This window comes from Rhinichthys klamathensis, unplaced genomic scaffold (assembly GCF_029890125.1).
Source record: "Rhinichthys klamathensis goyatoka isolate OS25496 unplaced genomic scaffold, OSU_Roscu_1.1 h1tg000185l_1, whole genome shotgun sequence".
NCBI lineage: Eukaryota > Metazoa > Chordata > Actinopteri > Cypriniformes > Leuciscidae > Rhinichthys > Rhinichthys klamathensis.
This window is the reverse complement of record NW_026606713.1, coordinates 1,290,659-1,313,894: the sequence shown is the minus strand read 5'-3', so window position 1 is coordinate 1,313,894 and position 23,236 is coordinate 1,290,659. Positions and strand designations below refer to the sequence as shown.

General features: G+C 41.6%; 1 protein-coding gene across 1 annotated transcript; it reads right to left on the bottom strand.

Moving 5' to 3' along the window:
• Positions 1 to 61: 61 nt before the first annotated feature.
• LOC130095098 (cytochrome P450 2K3-like) lies at positions 62 to 21,304 on the bottom strand. The gene is made up of 6 exons (XM_056261755.1): positions 21,050 to 21,304; positions 20,805 to 20,967; positions 19,298 to 19,447; positions 19,050 to 19,210; positions 10,626 to 10,805; positions 62 to 215 (listed from the first exon to the last, which is right to left on the bottom strand). The coding sequence occupies exons 1-6, from the start codon at positions 21,251 to 21,253 to the stop codon at positions 186 to 188; spliced, it is 888 nt and encodes a 295-aa protein (XP_056117730.1). The 5' UTR covers positions 21,254 to 21,304; the 3' UTR covers positions 62 to 185.
• Between the last annotated feature and the right edge of the window lie 1,932 nt (positions 21,305 to 23,236).

Here is a 23,236-nt window from a genome sequence, read left to right as displayed (position 1 = left end):
TTCTAGGCCTAAATATGTATTCTTCTGACTGACCTTCTTGATGAAGTATCCATTGAAGTGAACATCACAGGTGACCATATGCGGAGTCAAGGGAGCAATATCAGCCAGTCTCTGGATTTCATGAATCACTGCATCTGTATACGGTAATTTCTTTCTATCTTCCACCACTGGCTGACGTCCACCGATCACTCGGTCAATCTCCTCATGAACTCGATCTGCACACAAATGCAACATATGTTTGTTCCTATAGACAACATTAGATTCAGCATTGAGAAAAACTCTTGGATTTACTGTGTTTTTTTACCCTGTATATGAGGGTATTTGGCCATGAGCATCAAACTCCAGCGCAGAGTCGTTCCTGTCGTGTCAGTACCAGCGACAAACAGATCTGTCACAGTCACCATTAGATTCTCATCGTGAAAGTATGTGTCCTTCTTACAGGATTGCTGACAAGCAAAAATACATAAAAAAATGTTCAATTAAACTTGTAATAATTAGAAAACTGAAACATAAAAAAAAAAAAACATTTAAGAGCCAAAATCCAACAGGACATGCAAACTTTGGAGGAAACAAACAGAAAAGTGGTCTGTGTTCTATGTGCGGTGATGTTCAGGCCTCGTTCATATGTGGAAATAAATGTGATATAAATCAGATATGTGCCAATGTGACTGTCATGTAAACGGGTAGATCGGATTCTCTGAGGCATTAGGCAACGTCTCCGCGGTTTAATGATGAGAGCAACCCGACGCGCATCTGCAAAGGGATGGATGGCCAGATGAAACGTCATAGGAGAGGAATGTGGACAAACATTGACCCATGTCAACATATCAAAGGTTGGCTTGCTCATCCTAAAATTTCGGACCCACTGCTCCTCGTTAAAGCCAATATTTAAACACAATATGCTCCCACCAGTCCTGAGATCTCTCCTGCACACAATAACTGAAGCATAGCTATGTGCAGGCTGCAATGATGGCACTTTTCGTCCTCCTCCGCCTCAAAATAATGGTGATGTTTGCCAAACTTTGCATATATAGCAGAGCTAGCATCAAGCATATTTCGTGTTCGTCCATCTGCGCAAGAGAATTTAACCCTTTAAGCATGTGCGATGTTTCAGATATTTAGTCCAGTCATTTTAAAGGACAACTCCGGCGCAAAATGAACCTTTGGTCTAATAACACATTGGTACCTAGTCAACCGTTCTCTGAGATTTGTTTTCATGATAATCGAATGTAAAGAGTTTTATCTCTAAAAGCTGTTTAGTGTACAACGCTAGTATATAGGGCATAGAGTAATGAAAAATAAAAATCACTAGTTAATACCACTAACAAGGCTCAAAATAGCCCCACACTAACACAGTAGTATAATGAGGGTCCCTACATGCAAACCGAAGCATTGAGAAATTTGTACGTGTACAGACAGTTTAATAAGAAGATATTTTATAAAGACAGTCCACTTCATGTATACAAGCGGGAGCAATCTTTGGAAAACAGTCCTCGACCAGTCGAACCACGAACGCCGTGCCAAGTGAGCTGAACTGTGACTTGTAATTTCAAATCTTCTGTTCTTTCCGGAAGAAAGCACTGAGCGCATAAGAGAAGCACTGAACGCAACAGAGAAAATAATTAAATAATTTTAAATATTTTAAAAGAGAGACTTAAAATACACACTAAAGAGATGGCGGATTATTCAACCTACGAACCGTTTATGTTTGATGGACGGTCTTATTTTTCGAGCCGGAATATACTGACGAAGAGCTGCAGGAGGTCCGTGAAAGGGCTACGAGAGAGAGAGAGCTACCGGTGGGTCAATGCCGCAACACAGCCTCGTACTTCGGGAAACTGGTGCACAGCAAAATCCCAGAGTTAAATTAACTCTGCTCAGAGAACATTTGGTCCCTCTCTACAGAGAGTTAAAATAACTCTGAATCAGAGTTAAAGTTAATGAGATACTTAAGTGATTAATTAAGTGATGATTGGGCATTAATGATGAACACCTGCTGTCAACAAGCAGAATCACTGAAGGAAAGAGAAACAACAAGAACAGAAAAAAAGATAAAACAAGATCTACAACTGACTTCTAGCCACAGCCTTAGATGAAATCAAATGTAGACAAAAGACATTAAATCTCTCTAGTTCTCAGCAGAGGAGGATTAAACAACTCCACAAACAGCATTACCAGCTTCACTTATTACTAACCGGTCTTATGAGAATTAACAGAAGTTTAGATGTTGATGATTTATTGAAAATGTTTGATGACCAATATGGCGATGAGTGTTTCCTTTTAGTTGGTCAGATTTGACTCTTGGCTTTTATTCTGAGTTTGTGGTTTTTGTAACAGAGTTTTACCAAAACATGTAGTTTGTTACAAAGAAAGCCAAAAACAATGATGATCAGGTGATATAGTTTTCTAACAACAAAAAATAGAATAATGCACTTATCTCATCATTGTCCAAAAGTGGTTATATGATGTTAATACATTATATTCACTAACAATACTCTCTTGCCACAGATCGGACATTCTGATTTTTGACTTTTAAAATACATTATGGGGATTTTTTTTCCAAGACACAGACATCAAGAATCAGCATATGAATCTCAACAATGGCAACATAATTCGATGCCGCAATGCATGCTGGGAGCCACAATAATATAAAACGTATGGCTCCCAGCATGCATTGCAGCATGAAGCATGTTACCATTGTTGAGATTCATATGCTGATTCTTGATGTCTGAAATCGAGTCAAATCTGACCAACTAAAGGAAACACTCATTGCCATAATGGTGATCAAACATTTTCAATAAATCATCAACATCTAAACTTCTGTTAATTCTCAATAAGACCTTCTGTAGACTTACAGAAATAAAGTCAGTCTGGTTAGTAATAAGTGAAGCTGGTAATGCTGTTTGTGGAGTTGATTAATCCTCCTCTGCTGAGAACTAGAGAGATTTAATGTCCTTTTGTCTACATTTGATTTCATCTAAGGCTGTGGCTAGAAGTCAGTTGTAGTTCTTGTTTATCTTTTTTTCTGTTCTTGTTGTTTCTCTTTCCTTCAGTGATTCTGCTTGTTGACAGCAGGTGTTCATCATTAATGCCCAATCATCACTTAATTAATCACTTAAGTATCTCATTAACTTTAACTCTGATTCAGAGTTATTTTAACTCTCTGTAGAGAGGGACCAAATGTTCTCTGAGCAGAGTTAATTTAACTCTGGGGATTTTGCTGTGTGGTGTACCTGCGGACATGGACACCAAACAGGAGTGCCTGTGTTGCACGGAGCGGGACCTGTTGAGTCGCGTCAACCAAGAGACGCATTGTTTTGTACACACTGTTAGCAATTTATGTAATTTTTACAATAAATTTTACAACAACATATTGTATTCATGTTTTTATTGTAAATGCAAATGCATGATGGGAAATGTGTGGACAGTCCTGTAATTTTATTGTAACTACACTGTAGAAGCATTATTTTACAGCCACCGCATAGCATTGTGGGATCGCTGCTGTTTGAATTTTGAAATTGCCCGGCGGCTGCCAACGGTACCAGAATCAAACATTTTAGGAAGAATCAGGTGTGAAACATTAACAAGAAATCTATTTTATAAGTCTATGGATATCCAGTCACAGCCTTAAAATCAGATATAGATAAAAAGAAGACATTAAATCTCTGAAGATCTCAGCAGAGGAGGATTAAACAACTCCACAAACAGCATTACCAGCTTCTAGGGCTGCACGATTAATCGCACGATGTTGTTATGCGCATCTAATCAGTAAAGCCGGTTTCTTGATTAGTAGTAAATCACATTAACCTGCTTTCAGATGGACGATATGATGCAGATATGAGTGTTAAATTAACACTCAAGAGTGTTAAAGTTAATGAGATAATTAAGTGATTAATTTAGTGACCATAGAGCATTATTGAAGACACCTGATGATAACAAGCAGAATCACTGAAGGAGAAAATCACAAATTGTAAGCCACCGTTATGGCGATCAGTGTTTGCTTTAGTTGGGCTCTTGACCCTTATACTTTAAGTTTAAATTTTGTTTGTCTGCTGTTATTGATTTATTACAGTCAAATGAACAAAGACAAGTGTGATCTGATAGTGTTGGTTATGTTTTGACATAATCATGCTGTGATCTGAAAAATGAAACCCATTCAGATGATCTGGTTTAACTTGATAGCAACAGTTTAGTGGTTCTACGGCATATGACAATTGTATTTTTCTTATAATCCAAAACATTTAATAAAAATTGTTCTGATCAAATCACTTTCAAATGCATTTATTTAGAAACACAGACATCAATAATCAGCCTGTGAATCTCAACCGCGGTGACAATAATAATCGTTGTTGCCACCAATCACAACTCATTAATGGCTTCCATCATGCATTGTGGTATGAATAAATTATGATCTGAATTGTCTATGTAATTTACTTTTCCTAATTGAATATTCTGCTCGTCACCATTGTTGAGATGCATTGACTGAATCTTGATATCGGTGTGTGCCTAAAAGAATGATTTTTTTTGTTTTTTACAACTTTTAAGAAATCCTTTATATTATATCTCAAATTCTGGATATTCATGCAGAATCTCAGTTATGCTACAACCAACAGCTTAAATCACAAACAACTAGTTCAAATGATGAATGTCATAATATAACCAACACCATTAGATCTTTTTTTTTTTTTCTTTGTTCATCTGGCAGGTATAACTCAGATACAACAGCCAAACAAAATCTAAAGTTAATAATATAAGGGTCAAGATCCCAACTAAAGCAAACACTCATCGCCATAACGGTGACCTGAAATTCCGGTTTTCTCCTTCAGTGATTCTGCTTTAGGTGTCTTCAATAATGCTCAATCATCACTCAATTAATCACTTAATTATCTCATTAACTTTAACACTCTTGAGTGTGGACTCATATACACTCCCAGGTGTGTTCATTTAACACTGAGTTTTTGCTGTGTACAAAGAGCCGTAGTTAACTGACAAGCTGAGCCATATCGCATTAAATATCGTTGGCGTTATGTCCTCGATTTTAACGCGATTTGGCTCAGCTTGTCAGTTAACTACGGCTCTTTGTAGTAAATGCCGCTCCATCTGAAAGCAGGTGAAGGTGATTTACTACTAATCAAGGAACCGGCTTTACTGATTAGATGCGCATAACAACATCGTGCGATTAATCGTGCAGCCCTACCAGCTTCACTTATTACTAACCAGCCTGACTTTATTTCAGTCATAAGTCTATGAACAGAGGTTAGATGTCGATGTTTTAAAATGTTTGGTCACCATTATGGTGATCAGTGTTTAATTTAGTTGGGCAGTTTGACTCTTAGCATTTTAAGTTAAACTTTTGGTCTTTGTAATGTGTTTACCAAAGCACATAATTTGTTACATAGGAAAACAAAACCAAAGGTGTTCAGGTGTTATAGTTTTCATCATCAAAAAGGAGAATGATTCACTAATCTTATCCTGGACCCTGACCAAAAGTTGTAATTTGTTATTAATAAATAACTTTGACCTTACTTGACACAGGGCAGACATTCTGAATTTTTGTATAAATTTTTTGAAAATTTTTTTTTAAATCATTATAATTTTTTTTTTAGAAACAAACAGACATCAAGAATCAGCATATGGTGACATGCTTAATGCTACAATGCATGCTGGGAGTTTTAAACTATGTAGCCTCCCAGAATGCATTGCGGCATAAAGCATGTCACCACTGTTGAGATTCATATGTAGATTCTTGATGTCTGTGTGTGTGTCCAAATATTACATTCCCAATTTTAGAAAAAAATATCAGCTTGATGTCTGATCTGTATAAAAAAATGCATGTTGTTGAAAAAAAATCTATTAATAACAAAACCAATTTCGGTTGTTTTTTTGTATTTTATTATGTTGTAAACTATACGCCTATCACCAGACCACTTTTGTTTCTGACTTTCTTTGCAACAAATGATGTATGATGACCATAAATTCACATAAGAAGTCTAGAGTCAAATTGCCCAACTAAAGGCAACACTGTTCACCATAATGGTGCCAAAAATTGTACAATGGTAAATTTGTACCATTGTTGTGTTTTTAATTGGCTAATACGGAACTTAGTAAATGTACAGTAAATTGTAATAAATTACAGCATTTTACTGTAATAATGCTACTATAATCACAGTAGCACTGCTGTATAAATACAGTACTTTATTGTACATTTTTTTTACTGCAAACAGTAAAAATCCTGTATATTACTTGCTGTAAATTTACTGCAATTAGTTGCCAGGAATTTCCTGTAAAATTACAATAAATTGTTAACAGTGCAGTCTGAAGATTTCCCCGCTCTGATAAACAAGGCTCTACTTGAAACTTTTTTCCATGTCCCGAAAATAAATTGGAGGTGGTGACCCATCACACCACTGATCAGCTCTACCAAACTTAGATGTCTTTTCCAGTAATTAACAAACACTGTTAAGTTGTTTTGATTGATACTGTGAAGCAGCTTTGATACAATCTGTATTGTGAAAAGCGCTATATAAATATATTTGTCTTGACTTGACCCGATACCGGAGGGACCATATGGACAGTTATCCACTGAGTAATTACACTAGACAAGTTATGTTTTAAATCGGTGCAATTATTTCTGATATATAGAGCAAATATTGCGTGATTTTAGTTTGCATCGCCAGCTGTAAGTGCTCATTGATCTGCATGAATGACCGAAAAACCTCTTGGCCTCCCTCTCCCCAGCCAGTGCAGACTTAAATAGATTATTCATGCACTTCCATGTAATTAGATTTCACAAACGTAATTCCGATCGACCACCTCACTTGGCGTGCATTCGTGGTTCGACTGGTCGAGACTGTTTTCCAAAGATTGCTCCTGCCTGTATACACGAAGTGGACTGTCTTTATAAAATATCTTCTTATAACTTCTAAACTGTCTGTACACTTACAAAGTTCTCAATGCTTCGGTTTGCATGTAGGGACCCTCATTATGCTACCGTGTAAGTGTGGGGCTATTTTGAGCCTTGTTAGTGGTATTAACTAGCGATTTTTATATTTCATTACTCTATGCCCTATATACTATACAATTATCATGAAAACAAATCTCTGAGAACGGTTGACTAGGTACCAATGTGTTATTAGACCAAAGGTTCATTTTGCGCCGGAGTTGTCCTTTTAGCCAAAATGGGGGTCAAAAGAACAAATTTCAACAGAAGCAAACTCAACTGATTTTGTATCCTCAATATGTCCTGAATAATAATAAAAAAAAGCCCAGAAGAATCCCATTAGGGGAAAGTTTAGAAAAAGACCCAAATATAACCTATTCATACGCCTATTCATCATTTTTCTTACGTGAATAGGGTAGAATTTTTAACCTTTTGATATCATCATGAAAATGACTTGCCTCTTGCATTTAGTTGATTACTTACATCAAGACAAACACAAAATGTATCACAAGTTTTTTTTTAATTTTTGTTAACATGGGCAAACGTGCATAATCTAATTACGTATGTGCTAATTTGCATAAATACCACAACAGATCTAAACATTGGGTATAGCCAGGTGAAAATGTCTTGTAGAATCGTGTTGACATCTTACAGTAAAAGACTATAGAGGCAAACAAATGTCACCATAAGGGGCAGAGATTCAGTCATTCATTCAAGGTCCACTCAACTGTCTCTAAGCTGTCACTCAGGTAAGAAAGATTTCCTTTTGTTTCTCCTACATGGATTAATTTGATTGTTTGATCCAGACACTTTTTATTTTACCTACCTTTTGTCTTCTGCATTCTCCTTACCCATCCCAGACAGCAATATAGTGTCGGCCCAGATCCGGCCCACATCTGGGCCTTGTGGAATCCACGTGTATACCAGATGTAGGCCGGATATGGGCCGACACTATGTTGCTGTCTGGGATGTCTCCTGTTCTTCCCTCAGACTCATCCCCCAGAAACAGTCCCACGGACCCAGCCCCAAACCCCATCTCTGCAATAATAATTAATAAAGGCTGGTTTCTAAAGTACTTCTTCCTGCCTCTCTATGTATTAATGCTCATGGGTAGCCTAAATAGGTTCCATTCAGACCTTAGCATTAAGTATTTTACTGTTATATGTCAACAAGATTCAACAAGACATTTTCACCTGGCTATATCCAATGTTTAGACCTGTTGTGGTATTTATGCAAATTAGCACATACGTAATTAGATTATGCACCGTTAGCCCATGTTAATAAACAATTAAAAAAAACTTGTAATACATTTTTTGTTTGTCTTGATGTAAGTAATAAACTCAGTAATTTCATGATGATATCTAAAGTTTAAAAATGTTACCCTATTCACGCGAGAAAAATAATGAATATGCGTATGAATATGCTATATTTGGGTCTTTTTCTAAACTTTCCCCTAATGGGATTCTTCGGGGCTTTTTTCCCCTTACTCAGGACATATTGAGGATACAAAATCAGTTGAGTTTGCTTTTGTTGCAATTTGTTCAACCTTTTTTTCATAAAATGACTGGACTATATATGGCAAGTGTAAACACATGAATCGGATAAACGGTAACACGGTGTAAACGGACGGTCAAAAAATCGGATTAAGGTAACAAATCAGAATTTGGCATCAAGACCTGCAGTGTAAACGAGGCCTTATTTCAGAATAATAAAAATGTAACTTTTTAAATTTATTAATTTAAACTAATTATTAGGCTATCATTTTTACCACTCTCCACCCCTCCCCTGGCATGCTCTGGCGCCCCCCTGGGGAGGCACGCCCCACACTTTGATAACCCCTGCACTAGACGACTTTCAAATCTTAACCAATTTTAAAACTGTGGGAGACCACAGCCATAAGGGCAGTTTCAACCGATTTTTAGCATTATAATCTTCTGAATGCACACACTCGAATATTCGTCCCGGACCGCGAGACCACACAAACCTGTCGATTGTAGTAACATTTTCACAGTGAGACGATATCTCATCAAACGTGACTTGAGAAAAACAAAAACAAATGGAGGACGATCAACGTCGTCAGCTGGTTCTCCTGGCAAGCTGCCAAGTTTCAGCTATAGAAGCACGCAACATCCGGTTGGTTAGGTTTGCTCGCTCTCATTGGCTATCGCGGGTATCACATCAGAGCCAGCCCCGATCAAGAGTTATGAGAACATGTTTGATATTTATGATTTGAGATTGTGCGGGCTGCGACGCGATCAGGAGCAGTAAAAGAATCGTAACGACACCACATAATTGAGGATTTTTTGGACAAAAAGTCGTTTATGAGAAACCTTGAATCGGGTCACACACCCTATTGGGGGCGCAAATCAGGCCCAAATTCAGGCTTAAAATCTTCAAGTGTGTGGCCAGTCTTAGGAAAAATACAACTGTTTATTGTTAGTTCATGTTTAGTTCATGTTAACCTGTGGCTTATTAAATAATATTCACTTTTAATGCTTTAGAAGTATTTTTGGTAACGCTTTAGATTACAGCCCAGAAAGTACTGCGTAATTAAAGCAATTTTACAGCGTAACCTTCGGTAATTATAGTGTACCTATAACGTACTTACAATATAAGTATAAGGGAACAATATTTTAAGTTTTGGGAATAAAGGGGTAACAACCAGGAGAATTAAAAAATTATTTATACTGTAAGTATTATATAACTAAGGGGTTCTTATTCTACTATTATGATATAACAATCTTACACGTCGGAGCAATTTAGCAAGAACATACACTGCCTTTTTGAAATAATGGTGAACCAGTACATACTGTATAGGCTTTTTTAAATTACAGGGTATCTATGCATTTATAAAGTAATCTTTTTAACAAAAGTGCACTGAAAACGAAAACTATTGCAACTTCTGCTTAAATATTGGGGAAAGTTCATGTGGTGCTTGTTACCCCCTTGTTCCGTGTAGTTAAAGGGTAAGTACAATAAAAATGCATACGCAATCTTATATCACTGACTCGGAATATTTTATATCACTGACCTTTATTTATTATACAAGCACCACTTACCCTTTAACCACATGAAACAAGATATATTTCCCAGTATTTAAAAAAATTGCAATAGTCTTAGCTTTTCTTGAAACATTTTAGCCCAAATTTAAACATCTGCACTTTTGCTATTAAAAAATAAAGTATAAATGCCAAGATATGTACCCTGTAATCTTAAAAAGACTATACAGTATGGTACACAATTATTACAAAAATGTACGCAGTGTATGTTCTCGCTAAATTGCTCCCAAATGTAAGATTGTTGTATCATAATAGTAGAATAAGTACCCCTTAGTTCTATAATACTTACAGTATAAATATTTTTTTAATTCTCCTGGTTGTTACCCCTTTATTCCCCAAACTTTACATATTGTTCCCTTATACTTACATACAAGTACTTTATAGGTACACTATAATTACCGAAAGTTACTCTGTAAATTCCTCTTAATTACACAGTATACTTTCCGGGCTATAATCTAAAGCGTTACCGTATTTTTTCATTGTTAATTATTAAATGAAAATTAAATATGCAAAAAATATTCTAAAACTATGCCTAATAATTAATTAAATAATTTTGTTTATTAGTCAAAGCTGATGATTACTTTTTATTTTAGGAGAATTTCTATGGAACAAGGTGATTTCTGTACCTCGTCGCTCTGTTTGCGGATGAGAAAGGAGTCGACAATCCCTCTGCGGTCGTGTGGATTCAGAGTCTCCAGCAGTCCAGTGATCAACTTCGTCATTTCTGCTCTAAGTTTCAACGCATTTCTTACAATAATCCTTTTGCTGTTGAGGAACGGACCCAACCACGGAAATGTATTATAAAGCTGCAACACAGAGAAAAAAAATGCATGTATTAAAGGGTTAGTTCACCAAAAAGGAAAATTCTGTCGGTAATTACTCACCCTCATGTCGTTCCAAACCCGTAAGACCTTCGTTCATCTTCAGAACACAGATTAAGATATTTTTGATGAAATCCGATGGATCAGGGGGGCTCCATTGACAGCTATTTAATGAACACTTTGAAGGTCCAAAAAGGTAGGAAAGACATCATTAAAATAGTCCATGTGACTACAGTGGTTCAACCTTAATTTTATGAAGCGACGAGAATACTTTTTGAGAGCAAATAAACAAAATAACGACTTAATTCAGAGAGCACCATGACGCATGCGTTTGGTTATGACGCAGGAGCTGGCGTTCTGACATGTGACCAGGAAACACAGGGCTGTGTTTACAAGCAGAAGAAGACACACGCGAGGTCACGCATACGTCATGGTGCCCTCATGAACGCGTGTCGGAGACTGATACGAAAGAGAAGAAATTGTTGAATAAAGTCGTTATTTTGGCGCCAAAAAGTATTCTCGTCGCTTCATAAAATTAAGGTTGAACAACTGTAGTTACATGGACTATTTTAATGATGTCTTTCCTACCTTTCTGGACCTTCAAAGTGTTCATTAAATAGCTGTCAATGGAGCCCCCCCTGAGCCATCGGATTTCATCAAAATTATGTTAATATGTGTTCCAAAGATGAACGAAGGTCTTACGGGTTTGGAACGACATGAGGGTGAGTAATTACTGGAGAAGGGTCTGGCTGCAGACTTGCACTCTCAGACTTGCATGCTCAGACTTGCACGCTCAGACACGAGCGCTTCCGTTGCAAGTGACGTCACTTGCAGTCGACACCTGCTCTCCGCTACCGGCTCTGACGTCACTTGCAATCCCTTGTTCTCCGTGTTATTTCACAGAGTCGATTGATGCCAGATTTGAAGATAGCCAGCAAGTGGTGTTTGGATCAATCTAGTGCACTGCATGGATCTGTTCATTTGCCCAAAGTAGTGTGTATGGAGGAACAAGATGTTGCGGAAGCCATTGAGAGATTAGAGAAGGCTGAGTTTCCACAGGACAGAATCGAAGCTCTGGAACCCTTTTGCTTCATCTTTACTGTAATGAATGACATGCAAATGTTTCTTGAACATGTCGTCGATGTCATGAAATTAAAGGTAAACTGTCGAACTACACTAGAGCAAAGTGAATATTGTATATTAATTGTATATTGTCTATTTGTACCTTGTATTTGTCTGTTTTGCACATTAACTGTGTACTGTAAATTGACATTTACAATAAAAATAAAAAAATGCATCATCTTGATGTTTTTCATCTACAAACTGTTCCCACAAAGTTGGGAGCATGAAATTGTCCAAAATGTCTTGAAAATAATTTAAAAATAATTAAATATATAATAATAGTAAAAATAATTTCTTTCTTTCTCATAACTGAGTTTTGATTTCTAAGTGATCAATTTATGTACAAGTGTTTTCCCACATGATTATTGGCTGTAGGTCATCAGTAAATTAATGTGGCATTTAAATGCCAGTGTTTCCCAAATGAAACACAAGAGCTGTTAGTTTTGAATGATGTGTGTAATGTAGAGAAATGTGTTTAGAGTTTTGCAAATAGTTTGTTTTTCAAATGCAAACTGAGTGCAAAGCATATAATGTCCTTGTATTTTTGCAGGCTTGGTCTAAAGATTGGGTACATGAGTGAATGGTTTCACTGAGTGAGCCTCAAATTCCACTTGTAGTGTTTTAGCAATTTGAAAAAAACTGTCAACAAAATGACAAATGACACCTTAACACGATCAAAATGAGCGTGTCTACGCGTTCAAAAGAAACACGTAAAAAATTGCCGCGGACAAACACTGCGTGTTGACGCGGTCAAATTTCACGCATTTCGTTTATCGCGTTCCGTAGAGAGCAGGCGTCGATTGCAAGTGACGTCACTTGCAGAGGAAGCGCTCGTGTCTGAGAGTGCAAGTGACGTCACTTGCAGCGGAAGCGCTCGTGTCTGAGAGTGCAAGTGACGTCACTTGCAGAGGAAGCGCTCGTGTCTGAGAGTGCAAGTGACGTCACTTGCAGCGGAAGCGCTCGTGTATGAGAGTGCAAGTGACGTCACTTGCAGAGGAAGCGCTCGTGTCTGAGAGTGCAAGTGACGTCACTTGCAGAGGAAGCGCTCGTGTCTGAGAGTGCAAGTGACGTCACTTGCAGAGGAAGCGCTCGTGTCTGAGAGTGCAAGTGACGTCACTTGCAGCGGAAGCGCTCGTGTATGAGAGTGCAAGTGACGTCACTTGCAGAGGAAGCGCTCGTGTATGAGAGTGCAAGTGACGTCACTTGCAGAGGAAGCGCTCATGTCTGAGAGTGCAAGTGACGTCACTTGCAGAGGAAGCGCTCATGTCTGAGAGTGCAAGTGACGTCACTTGCAGAGGAAGCGCTCGTGTATGAGAGTGCAAGTGACGTCACTTGCAGAGGAAGCGCTCGTGTATGAGAGTGCAAGTGACGTCACTTGCAGAGGAAGCGCTCATGTCTGAGAGTGCAAGTGACGTCACTTGCAGAGGAAGCGCTCATGTCTGAGAGTGCAAGTGACGTCACTTGCAGAGGAAGCGCTCATGTCTGAGAGTGCAAGTGACGTCACTTGCAGCGGAAGCGCTCGTGTCTAAGAGTGCAAGTGACGTCACTTGCAGAGGAAGCGCTCGTGTCTAAGAGTGCAAGTGACGTCACTTGCAGAGGAAGCGCTCATGTCTGAGAGTGCAAGTGACGTCACTTGCAGCGGAAGCGCTCGTGTATGAGAGTGCAAGTGACGTCACTTGCAGAGGAAGCGCTCATGTCTGAGAGTGCAAGTGACGTCACTTGCAGAGGAAGCGCTCATGTCTGAGAGTGCAAGTGACGTCACTTGCAGAGGAAGCGCTCGTGTCTAAGAGTGCAAGTGACGTCACTTGCAGAGGAAGCGCTCGTGTATGAGAGTGCAAGTGACGTCACTTGCAGCGGAAGCGCTCGTGTATGAGAGTGCAAGTGACGTCACTTGCAGAGGAAGCGCTCATGTCTGAGAGTGCAAGTGACGTCACTTGCAGAGGAAGCGCTCATGTCTGAGAGTGCAAGTGACGTCACTTGCAGAGGAAGCGCTCGTGTCTAAGAGTGCAAGTGACGTCACTTGCAGAGGAAGCGCTCATGTCTGAGAGTGCAAGTGACGTCACTTGCAGAGGAAGCGCTCGTGTCTAAGAGTGCAAGTGACGTCACTTGCAGAGGAAGCGCTCATGTCTGAGAGTGCAAGTGACGTCACTTGCAGAGGAAGCGCTCATGTCTGAGAGTGCAAGTGACGTCACTTGCAGAGGAAGCGCTCGTGTCTAAGAGTGCAAGTGACGTCACTTGCAGCGGAAGCGCTCGTGTATGAGAGTGCAAGTGACGTCACTTGCAGAGGAAGCGCTCGTGTATGAGAGTGCAAGTGACGTCACTTGCAGAGGAAGCGCTCATGTCTGAGAGTGCAAGTGACGTCACTTGCAGAGGAAGCGCTCATGTCTGAGAGTGCAAGTGACATCACTTGCAGAGGAAGCGCTCGTGTCTGAGAGTGCAAGTGACGTCACTTGCAGAGGAAGCGCTCGTGTCTAAGAGTGCAAGTGACGTCACTTGCAGAGGAAGCGCTCATGTCTGAGAGTGCAAGTGACATCACTTGCAGAGGAAGCGCTCGTGTATGAGAGTGCAAGTGACGTCACTTGCAGCGGAAGCGCTCGTGTCTGAGAGTGCAAGTGACGTCACTTGCAGAGGAAGCGCTCATGTCTGAGAGTGCAAGTGACGTCACTTGCAGAGGAAGCGCTCGTGTCTGAGAGTGCAAGTGACGTCACTTGCAGAGGAAGCGCTCATGTCTGAGAGTGCAAGTGACGTCACTTGCAGAGGAAGCGCTCATGTCTGAGAGTGCAAGTGACATCACTTGCAGAGGAAGCGCTCGTGTATGAGAGTGCAAGTGACGTCACTTGCAGCGGAAGCGCTCGTGTCTGAGAGTGCAAGTGACGTCACTTGCAGAGGAAGCGCTCGTGTCTGAGAGTGCAAGTGACGTCACTTGCAGCGGAAGCGCTCGTGTCTGAGAGTGCAAGTGACGTCACTTGCAGAGGAAGCGCTCGTGTCTAAGAGTGCAAGTGACGTCACTTGCAGCGGAAGCGCTCGTGTCTGAGAGTGCAAGTGACGTCACTTGCAGAGGAAGCGCTCGTGTCTGAGAGTGCAAGTGACGTCACTTGCAGAGGAAGCGCTCGTGTATGAGAGTGCAAGTGACGTCACTTGCAGAGGAAGCGCTCGTGTCTGAGAGTGCAAGTGACGTCACTTGCAGAGGAAGCGCTCGTGTCTGAGAGTCCAAGTGACGTCACTTGCAGAGGAAGCGCTCGTGTCTGAGAGTGCAAGTGACGTCACTTGCAGCGGAAGCGCTCGTGTCTGAGAGTGCAAGTGACGTCACTTGCAGCGGAAGCGCTCGTGTCTAAGAGTGCAAGTGACGTCACTTGCAGAGGAAGCGCTCGTGTATGAGAGTGCAAGTGACGTCACTTGCAGAGGAAGCGCTCGTGTCTAAGAGTGCAAGTGACGTCACTTGCAGAGGAAGCGCTCGTGTATGAGAGTGCAAGTGACGTCACTTGCAGCGGAAGCGCTCGTGTCTGAGAGTGCAAGTGACGTCACTTGCAGCGTAAGCGCTCGTGTCTGAGAGTGCAAGTGACGTCACTTGCAGCGTAAGCGCTCGTGTCTGAGAGTGCAAGTGACGTCACTTGCAGCGTAAGCGCTCGTGTCTGAGAGTGCAAGTGACGTCACTTGCAGCGGAAGCGCTCGTGTCTGAGAGTGCAAGTGACGTCACTTGCAGCGGAAGCGCTCGTGTCTGAGAGTGCAAGTGACGTCACTTGCAGCGGAAAGCGCTCGTGTCTGAGAGTGCAAGTGACGTCACTTGCAGAGGAAGCGCTCGTGTCTGAGAGTGCAAGTGACGTCACTTGCAGAGGAAGCGCTCGTGTCTGAGAGTGCAAGTGACGTCACTTGCAGCGGAAGCGCTCGTGTCTGAGCGTGCAAGTAAGTGACGTCACTTGCAGCGGAAGCGCTCGTGTCTGAGCGTGCAAGTGACGTCACTTGCAGCGGAAGAGCTCGTGTCTGAGAGTGCAAGTGACGTCACTTGCAGAGGAAGCGCTCGTGTCTGAGAGTGCAAGTGACGTCACTTGCAGCGGAAGCGCTCGTGTCTGAGAGTGCAAGTGACGTCACTTGCAGAGGAAGCGCTCATGTCTGAGAGTGCAAGTGACGTCACTTGCAGAGGAAGCGCTCATGTCTGAGAGTGCAAGTGACGTCACTTGCAGAGGAAGCGCTCGTGTATGAGAGTGCAAGTGACGTCACTTGCAGCGGAAGCGCTCGTGTCTGAGAGTGCAAGTGACGTCACTTGCAGAGGAAGCGCTCATGTCTGAGAGTGCAAGTGACATCACTTGCAGAGGAAGCGCTCGTGTCTGAGAGTGCAAGTGACGTCACTTGCAGAGGAAGCGCTCGTGTCTAAGAGTGCAAGTGACGTCACTTGCAGCGGAAGCGCTCGTGTCTGAGAGTGCAAGTGACGTCACTTGCAGAGGAAGCGCTCGTGTCTGAGAGTGCAAGTGACGTCACTTGCAGAGGAAGCGCTCGTGTATGAGAGTGCAAGTGACGTCACTTGCAGAGGAAGCGCTCGTGTCTGAGAGTGCAAGTGACGTCACTTGCAGAGGAAGCGCTCGTGTCTGAGAGTCCAAGTGACGTCACTTGCAGAGGAAGCGCTCGTGTCTGAGAGTGCAAGTGACGTCACTTGCAGCGGAAGCGCTCGTGTCTGAGAGTGCAAGTGACGTCACTTGCAGCGGAAGCGCTCGTGTCTGAGAGTGCAAGTGACGTCACTTGCAGAGGAAGCGCTCGTGTCTGAGAGTGCAAGTGACGTCACTTGCAGAGGAAGCGCTCGTGTCTGAGAGTGCAAGTGACGTCACTTGCAGCGGAAGCGCTCGTGTCTGAGAGTGCAAGTGACGTCACTTGCAGCGGAAGCGCTCGTGTCTGAGAGTGCAAGTGACGTCACTTGCAGAGGAAGCGCTCGTGTCTGAGAGTGCAAGTGACGTCACTTGCAGAGGAAGCGCTCGTGTCTGAGAGTGCAAGTGACGTCACTTGCAGCGGAAGCGCTCGTGTCTGAGAGTGCAAGTGACGTCACTTGCAGAGGAAGCGCACGTGTCTGAGAGTGCAAGTGACGTCACTTGCAGCGGAAGCGCTCGTGTCTGAGAGTGCAAGTGACGTCACTTGCAGAGGAAGCGCTCGTGTATGAGAGTGCAAGTGACGTCACTTGCAGCGGAAGCGCTCGTGTCTGAGAGTGCAAGTGACGTCACTTGCAGAGGAAGCGCTCGTGTATGAGAGTGCAAGTGACGTCACTTGTAGAGGAAGCGCTCGTGTCTGAGAGTGCAAGTAACGTCACTTGCAGAGGAAGCGCTCGTGTATGAGAGTGCAAGTGACGTCACTTGCAGCGGAAGCGCTCGTGTCTGAGAGTGCAAGTGACGTCACTTGTAGAGGAAGCGCTCGTGTCTGAGAGTGCAAGTAACGTCACTTGCAGAGGAAGCGCTGGTGTCTGAGAGTGCAAGTGACGTCACTTGCAGCGGAAGTGCTCGTGTCTGAGAGTGCAAGTGACGTCACTTGCAGAGGAAGCGCTCGTGTCTGAGAGTGCAAGTGACGTCACTTGCAGCGGAAGAGCTCGTGTCTGAGAGTGCAAGTGACGTCACTTGCAGCGTAAGCGCTCGTGTCTGAGAGTGCAAGTGACGTCACTTGCAGCGGAAGCGCTCGTGTCTGAGCGTGCAAGTGACGTCACTTGCAGAGGAAGCGCTCGTGTATGAGAGTGCAAGTGACGTCACTTGCAGCGGAAGAGCTCGTGTCTGAGAGTGCAAGTGACGTCACTTGCAGAGGAAGCGCTCGTGTCTGAGAGTGCAAGTGACGTCACTTGCAGCGGAAGCGCTCATGTCTGAGAGTGCAAGTGACGTCACTTGCAGCGGAAGCGCTCGTGTCTGAGAGTGCAAGTGACGTCACTTGCAGCGGAAGCGCTCGTGTCTGAGAGTGCAAGTGACGTCACTTGCAGCGGAAGCGCTCGTGTCTGAGAGTGCAAGTGACGTCACTTGCAGAGGAAGCGCACGTGTCTGAGAGTGCAAGTGACGTCACTTGCAGCGGAAGCGCTCGTGTCTGAGAGTGCAAGTGACGTCACTTGCAGCGGAAGCGCTCGTGTCTGAGCGTGCAAGTGACGTCACTTGCAGCGGAAGCGCTCGTGTCTGAGAGTGCAAGTGACGTCACTTGCAGCGGAAGCGCTCGTGTCTGAGAGTGCAAGTGACGTCACTTGCAGAGGAAGCGCTCGTGTCTGAGAGTGCAAGTGACGTCACTTGCAGAGGAAGCGCTCGTGTATGAGAGTGCAAGTGACGTCACTTGCAGAGGAAGCGCTCGTGTCTGAGAGTGCAAGTGACGTCACTTGCAGCGGAAGCGCTCGTGTCTGAGAGTGCAAGTGACGTCACTTGCAGCGGAAGCGCTCGTGTCTGAGAGTGCAAGTGACGTGACTTGCAGAGGAAGCGCTCGTGTATGAGAGTGCAAGTGACGTCACTTGCAGAGGAAGCGCACGTGTCTGAGAGTGCAAGTGACGTCACTTGCAGCGGAAGCGCTCGTGTCTGAGCGTGCAAGTGACGTCACTTGCAGAGGAAGCGCTCGTGTCTGAGAGTGCAAGTGACGTCACTTGCAGCGGAAGCGCTCGTGTCTGAGAGTGCAAGTGACGTCACTTGCAGCGGAAGCGCTCGTGTCTGAGAGTGCAAGTGACGTCACTTGCAGCGGAAGCGCTCGTGTCTGAGAGTGCAAGTGACGTCACTTGCAGAGGAAGCGCTCGTGTCTGAGAGTGCAAGTGACGTCACTTGCAGCGGAAGCGCTCGTGTCTGAGAGTGCAAGTGACGTCACTTGCAGCGGAAGAGCTCGTGTCTGAGAGTGCAAGTGACGTCACTTGCAGAGGAAGCGCTCGTGTCTGAGAGTGCAAGTGACGTCACTTGCAGAGGAAGCGCTCGTGTCTGAGAGTGCAAGTAACGTCACTTGCAGAGGAAGCGCTCGTGTCTGAGCGTGCAAGTCCGAGAGTGCAAGTGACGTCACTTGTCTGCAGCCAGACGCTATTGGATTACTGACATAATTTTCATTTTTGGGTGAATTAACCCTTTAATGATTAAAAAAAAAAAAATGAAGTCACCAAAAATACAGTAAAACATACTTCCATACCATCATAGAAACCGATCCACTAACTCGAACATTTTCATTTGTCATATCGACCATTTCTGTGAATTGAGGGTCTGTGTATTCAAATCTGCTGCCGTACACAATAGATGAGATGATGTTTGCCGCAGCGTAGTTCACAGGCTGTGTTGTATCGAAGGGTTTCCCTGTGAAGAGAAAACAAATGTGTCTTAACGGATCCTTTAAACTAAGAGCATGATTGCAGATGTCCATAAATGTGTTTCAGCTTGTACCTTCAAACTTTTCAAACTCTCCTTTCAGATACTGAATTTCCTCTATGATTTTCTCTTCACTTCCTCTCTTGCCCATCCCGAAGTCCCGCAGGTTGCTGAGAGCGAAGCGTCGCATCTCTCTCCAGTTCTCTCCATTGGAAAAGAGGATTCCTGATCAACACAGAACCATCTGACCGTGAGTCTCAGCAACAACACAAGCAGAAAATGATTACTTTGTGAGTTAAACATACATTAACCTTAGACCTTTGGGACTTATATAATGCACATAAGCAAGCTTTCACTGTATGTCAATTTAATAAGCAACAAGTCACTGTAAAATCCAACAGTTGTTCTAACAAACACTTTTTAATTAACTTTACTTAACGTCTTACCTTAATTGTACATATCTAGTAATCTGTACTATTCACATACTATGACTTTTTAACTCAGAAAACCCAAGTTTTTAATAGATTATTTATTTATTTATTTATTTATTTATAAAATATACACTTATTTCCTCACTTCTGCAGTTATCTCACTCATTTCCCAAAGTCATCTTGAATGTTGAATTGTCAATATAGTGACAAATTTGAGAGAGTATCACATAAGCTAACTCCATAAATTGATGTTGATTTTCCTAAAATGTTTTTGTTTGAACTCACCATTATGGTTATTAATTCCCTGCAACTTCATTTATATTATTCTAATTCTCTTCCTATTGATGCAGTGATGCAACAAGAAATCACAGTTATTTGGTATTCTGCATGCAAAACAAAACAATGGAAACAATGAAATGTTATTTATTTTTATTAATTGTAACAACTATTTTTAAAGCGAATAAAACAAAACAAAACAAAAATAGTCAAATAAAGCAATTGTATATTAGACCCTTTTCACAGATGACATGTTTTAACAGTCATAATAATAATAATAGTAATAATAATTTGTTACATTTATATAGCGATTTTCTGGGTACTCAAATTGCTTTACTCATGGAAGTGGGAATCTCCTCAACCACGACCATCAGCAAATGTAAATTTGTCAGTTCACACTACTATTCCTATTTCACCTGTTTTTTTAAGGCAATCAGTTTGTATGCTTTTTTAAGTAAGTCTAACTAATTAGATTTTACAGTATATTTATAACTGTATATGTTACTTAAAAATATATAAAAAACAAGTTTGTCACCAAATATTGCTAGGAAACCACATATAGCCTACTCCTTGTTTAAAGATATAGCACACATTTGCAAGCCAACAAAAAGGCATTTTTAGATTTTTCGTGGTTAAAGTAATTTGTTCACCCCCAAATGTTTTGTGCTTGTTTATTATGAGCTCATATTAGTGTAAAATGTAATGAAAAAACATTTATAGTTCAGATGTTAAACCCAATTACATTGGCCTGGAGAGGAACTGAAAGGATTTGCAACATGTTTGTTTTTCAACATGTCTAATATTTACAGTTTGTTCTGTACATTACATTTCTATACATTCATTAGAGTTGAAAAAAAAAAAAAAAAAAATCCTACCATGTCCGTTGTGCGTTATCCTGCAACCAGGTTCAATTTTTCGGTCGCCGAACTCTTCTGCATAGTTCACGAGAGCCTCTTTGACAGTTTTGTACCCAATTAAGACAACTATTTTTCTGGGACCCAAAAACACTTGGAATATGTTTCCGTGGGTTTTGGACAGCTGGAGGACACAGAGAAAGACATTTACAAACAAATCTTAAAATGTTAGACCACTATTCATTTTAAACGTATCAAGTTCCCACCTCACAAAAGGCGTCAAAGGGTCTCTCGAGGTCAAGGGTCAGCAGGTTCCCCAGCAGCGGCAGAGGTTTGGGTCCCGGTGGCTCTTTCCCCTCTTTCTGAGATCTGGATCCAGTGGAAAGCAAAAACAAAACCAGAAGCAACAGCAACGCGCCCAGTAATGTTCCTGTGCTGAGAAACTGCAGAAGTGACTCGATTACAGCCATTTTCTCTCTAAGCTTCTGAACTGATGCACTCGCAGATTTATAGATGCATTTACAGAGTAGGATTCTTTTATTGAGAACACAAGCTGTTGGTAGCTGCAGTCATCAAGTCTGATTAAAGGGAACTTTACATGGTATCTTATAGGCATTCAGTGGGCAGTCCTTAAAGGTGTTGACCTTACACACAGCCTTAGAAGTGCCTGCTAAAACAAAAGCATCTAAAGACAATACAGAAAATCACCCCTGGTTGTGAAACTCCACCAGACCTATCTCAAAAGAATTCAAACAGGATCAACGGGTTTGACAATACAGGTGAAACCCGAAAAATTAGAATATCTTGCAAAAGTTCATTTATTTCAGTAATTCAACTTAAAAGGTGAAACTAATATAGGCTACTGTATTATAGGCTGCGTTTACACTTGGCATTAACATGCGATCACCGTGATCCGATCAAGCAGATCGGATCATTAGCCAATCAGGACATTGCGCGTTTACATTTGTTCACATTAAGTAACCTCTGTATCTGGATAACCGATCGGATTTCTGTTTCCTGCATAATATTTAAATCAGGTCTGTGGCACGACACCAGATTATGAGTAAAGATGATACAAATTAAACAATGAATTGCTTTCACTCACTCAATTTACTTTCCTGTGCAATCTCCAGTCTTAGATCAAATTAAGTTTTTTGAACGAAGGAATACTTCCAGAGTTGATCATACAAAAATAACTGGGTTGATCATGTTAAACAAGTCACATCATCGATCATCTGGGTTGAAGGTTAGCGTGCAATGACTATATTGACAGAAATGGGAGATTGATGAACGTGCTGAAACAATAAAAACATTGAATGTTTAAAACATTAAAAAATTCAGATTCCGATTATTCCTCTGGCAAAGCAGCGTGCAGCTCTTCATTAAGATCTCATGACTGACTGTGATTGTGCAGGTGATTGCCTCGTTCAGATAATGTTGCACAATTAAGATGAAAAATGACACACATAGTATCATGCAAGTCTAAATAAACTGTTTTAAAGATTGACGTTTATTTTAAAGTTGAAATAAGTTTAATTGATTGTCTAAACTGCGTCTGGCCATTATTTTCTGCCAGCCACATGGGGAGACTGGGTGGGGATTTATATGACGTCCACCTGTGAATGCAGGCACGATGGCTGGATTGCGTTTACATTACACTGAGATCTGATCACAATGCGTCCTCGACTACCTCTGAACCTGAACACGCTGATCGGATAACATTCCGATCAGAAGTGCGTTTACACTTGTCTTTTCAATGTGTATGTGGACAACATCAGGTCGCATGTTAATGCCAAATGAGTCTATATAATATATTATACGTAAGGTAAAATTTAGTTACCATACTCAACATTCTTTACTTAATGAGTTTACTTTTAGTGAAATTGTATATTTAATTATTTATAACAAAGGTTTATTGTTCTTGTTATTATGACTTAATTACTTCAAGTTTAATTTACTTAAAAAGCGTGATGCAATAATTTATGAATATAAAGTAAATATTAAAAAAAATTCAATGTAGCCTTTTCTGCTGTTAGAGAGTGTTGCGATAAATGTCTAATGGAATGTCAAAGGGCAACTACAGCTTTGGAAAATAATATGTGCTTTAACCTGTTTGTCCTGGACTTAATAGCCCTGTACCTCTTCCCAGCCAGGAAAGGGACAAGCATTCTGTATCCTGGATGGGTAGGATGCACGGCAGCAAAGGCTTTATCATGTGGACAAGTATCTTGAGTCAATGTCGTTGTTTTTTCGAGAAAATAATGGAAACTTAAATAATACTTGGAAATAATACTTAACAGTAACTTCCAAAAGCCCATGAAAAAACCAAGGCAGAACACCGTAACACCAGTTACCGCTCTTTGGCTTTGTTTTAGAACGCTCAAATTGAGTTACGGTACTCTGCCTTCGTTTAGCCGTGGGTCAATATGAAGTTACTGTGCCAGTGTTCTATC

Coding starts and splice junctions, on each gene's coding strand:
- LOC130095098 (XM_056261755.1), bottom strand. CDS start 21,253: ATGGCTGTAATCGAGTCACTTCTGCAGTTTCTCAGCACAGGAACATTA. Junction 20,968..21,049: donor CCTTTGACGCCTTTTGTGAG/GTGGGAACTTGA, acceptor TGTGTCCTCCAG/CTGTCCAAAACCCACGGAAA. Junction 216..10,625: donor TCCGCAAACAGAGCGACGAG/GTACAGAAATCA, acceptor ATTTGTGTGCAG/ATCGAGTTCATGAGGAGATT.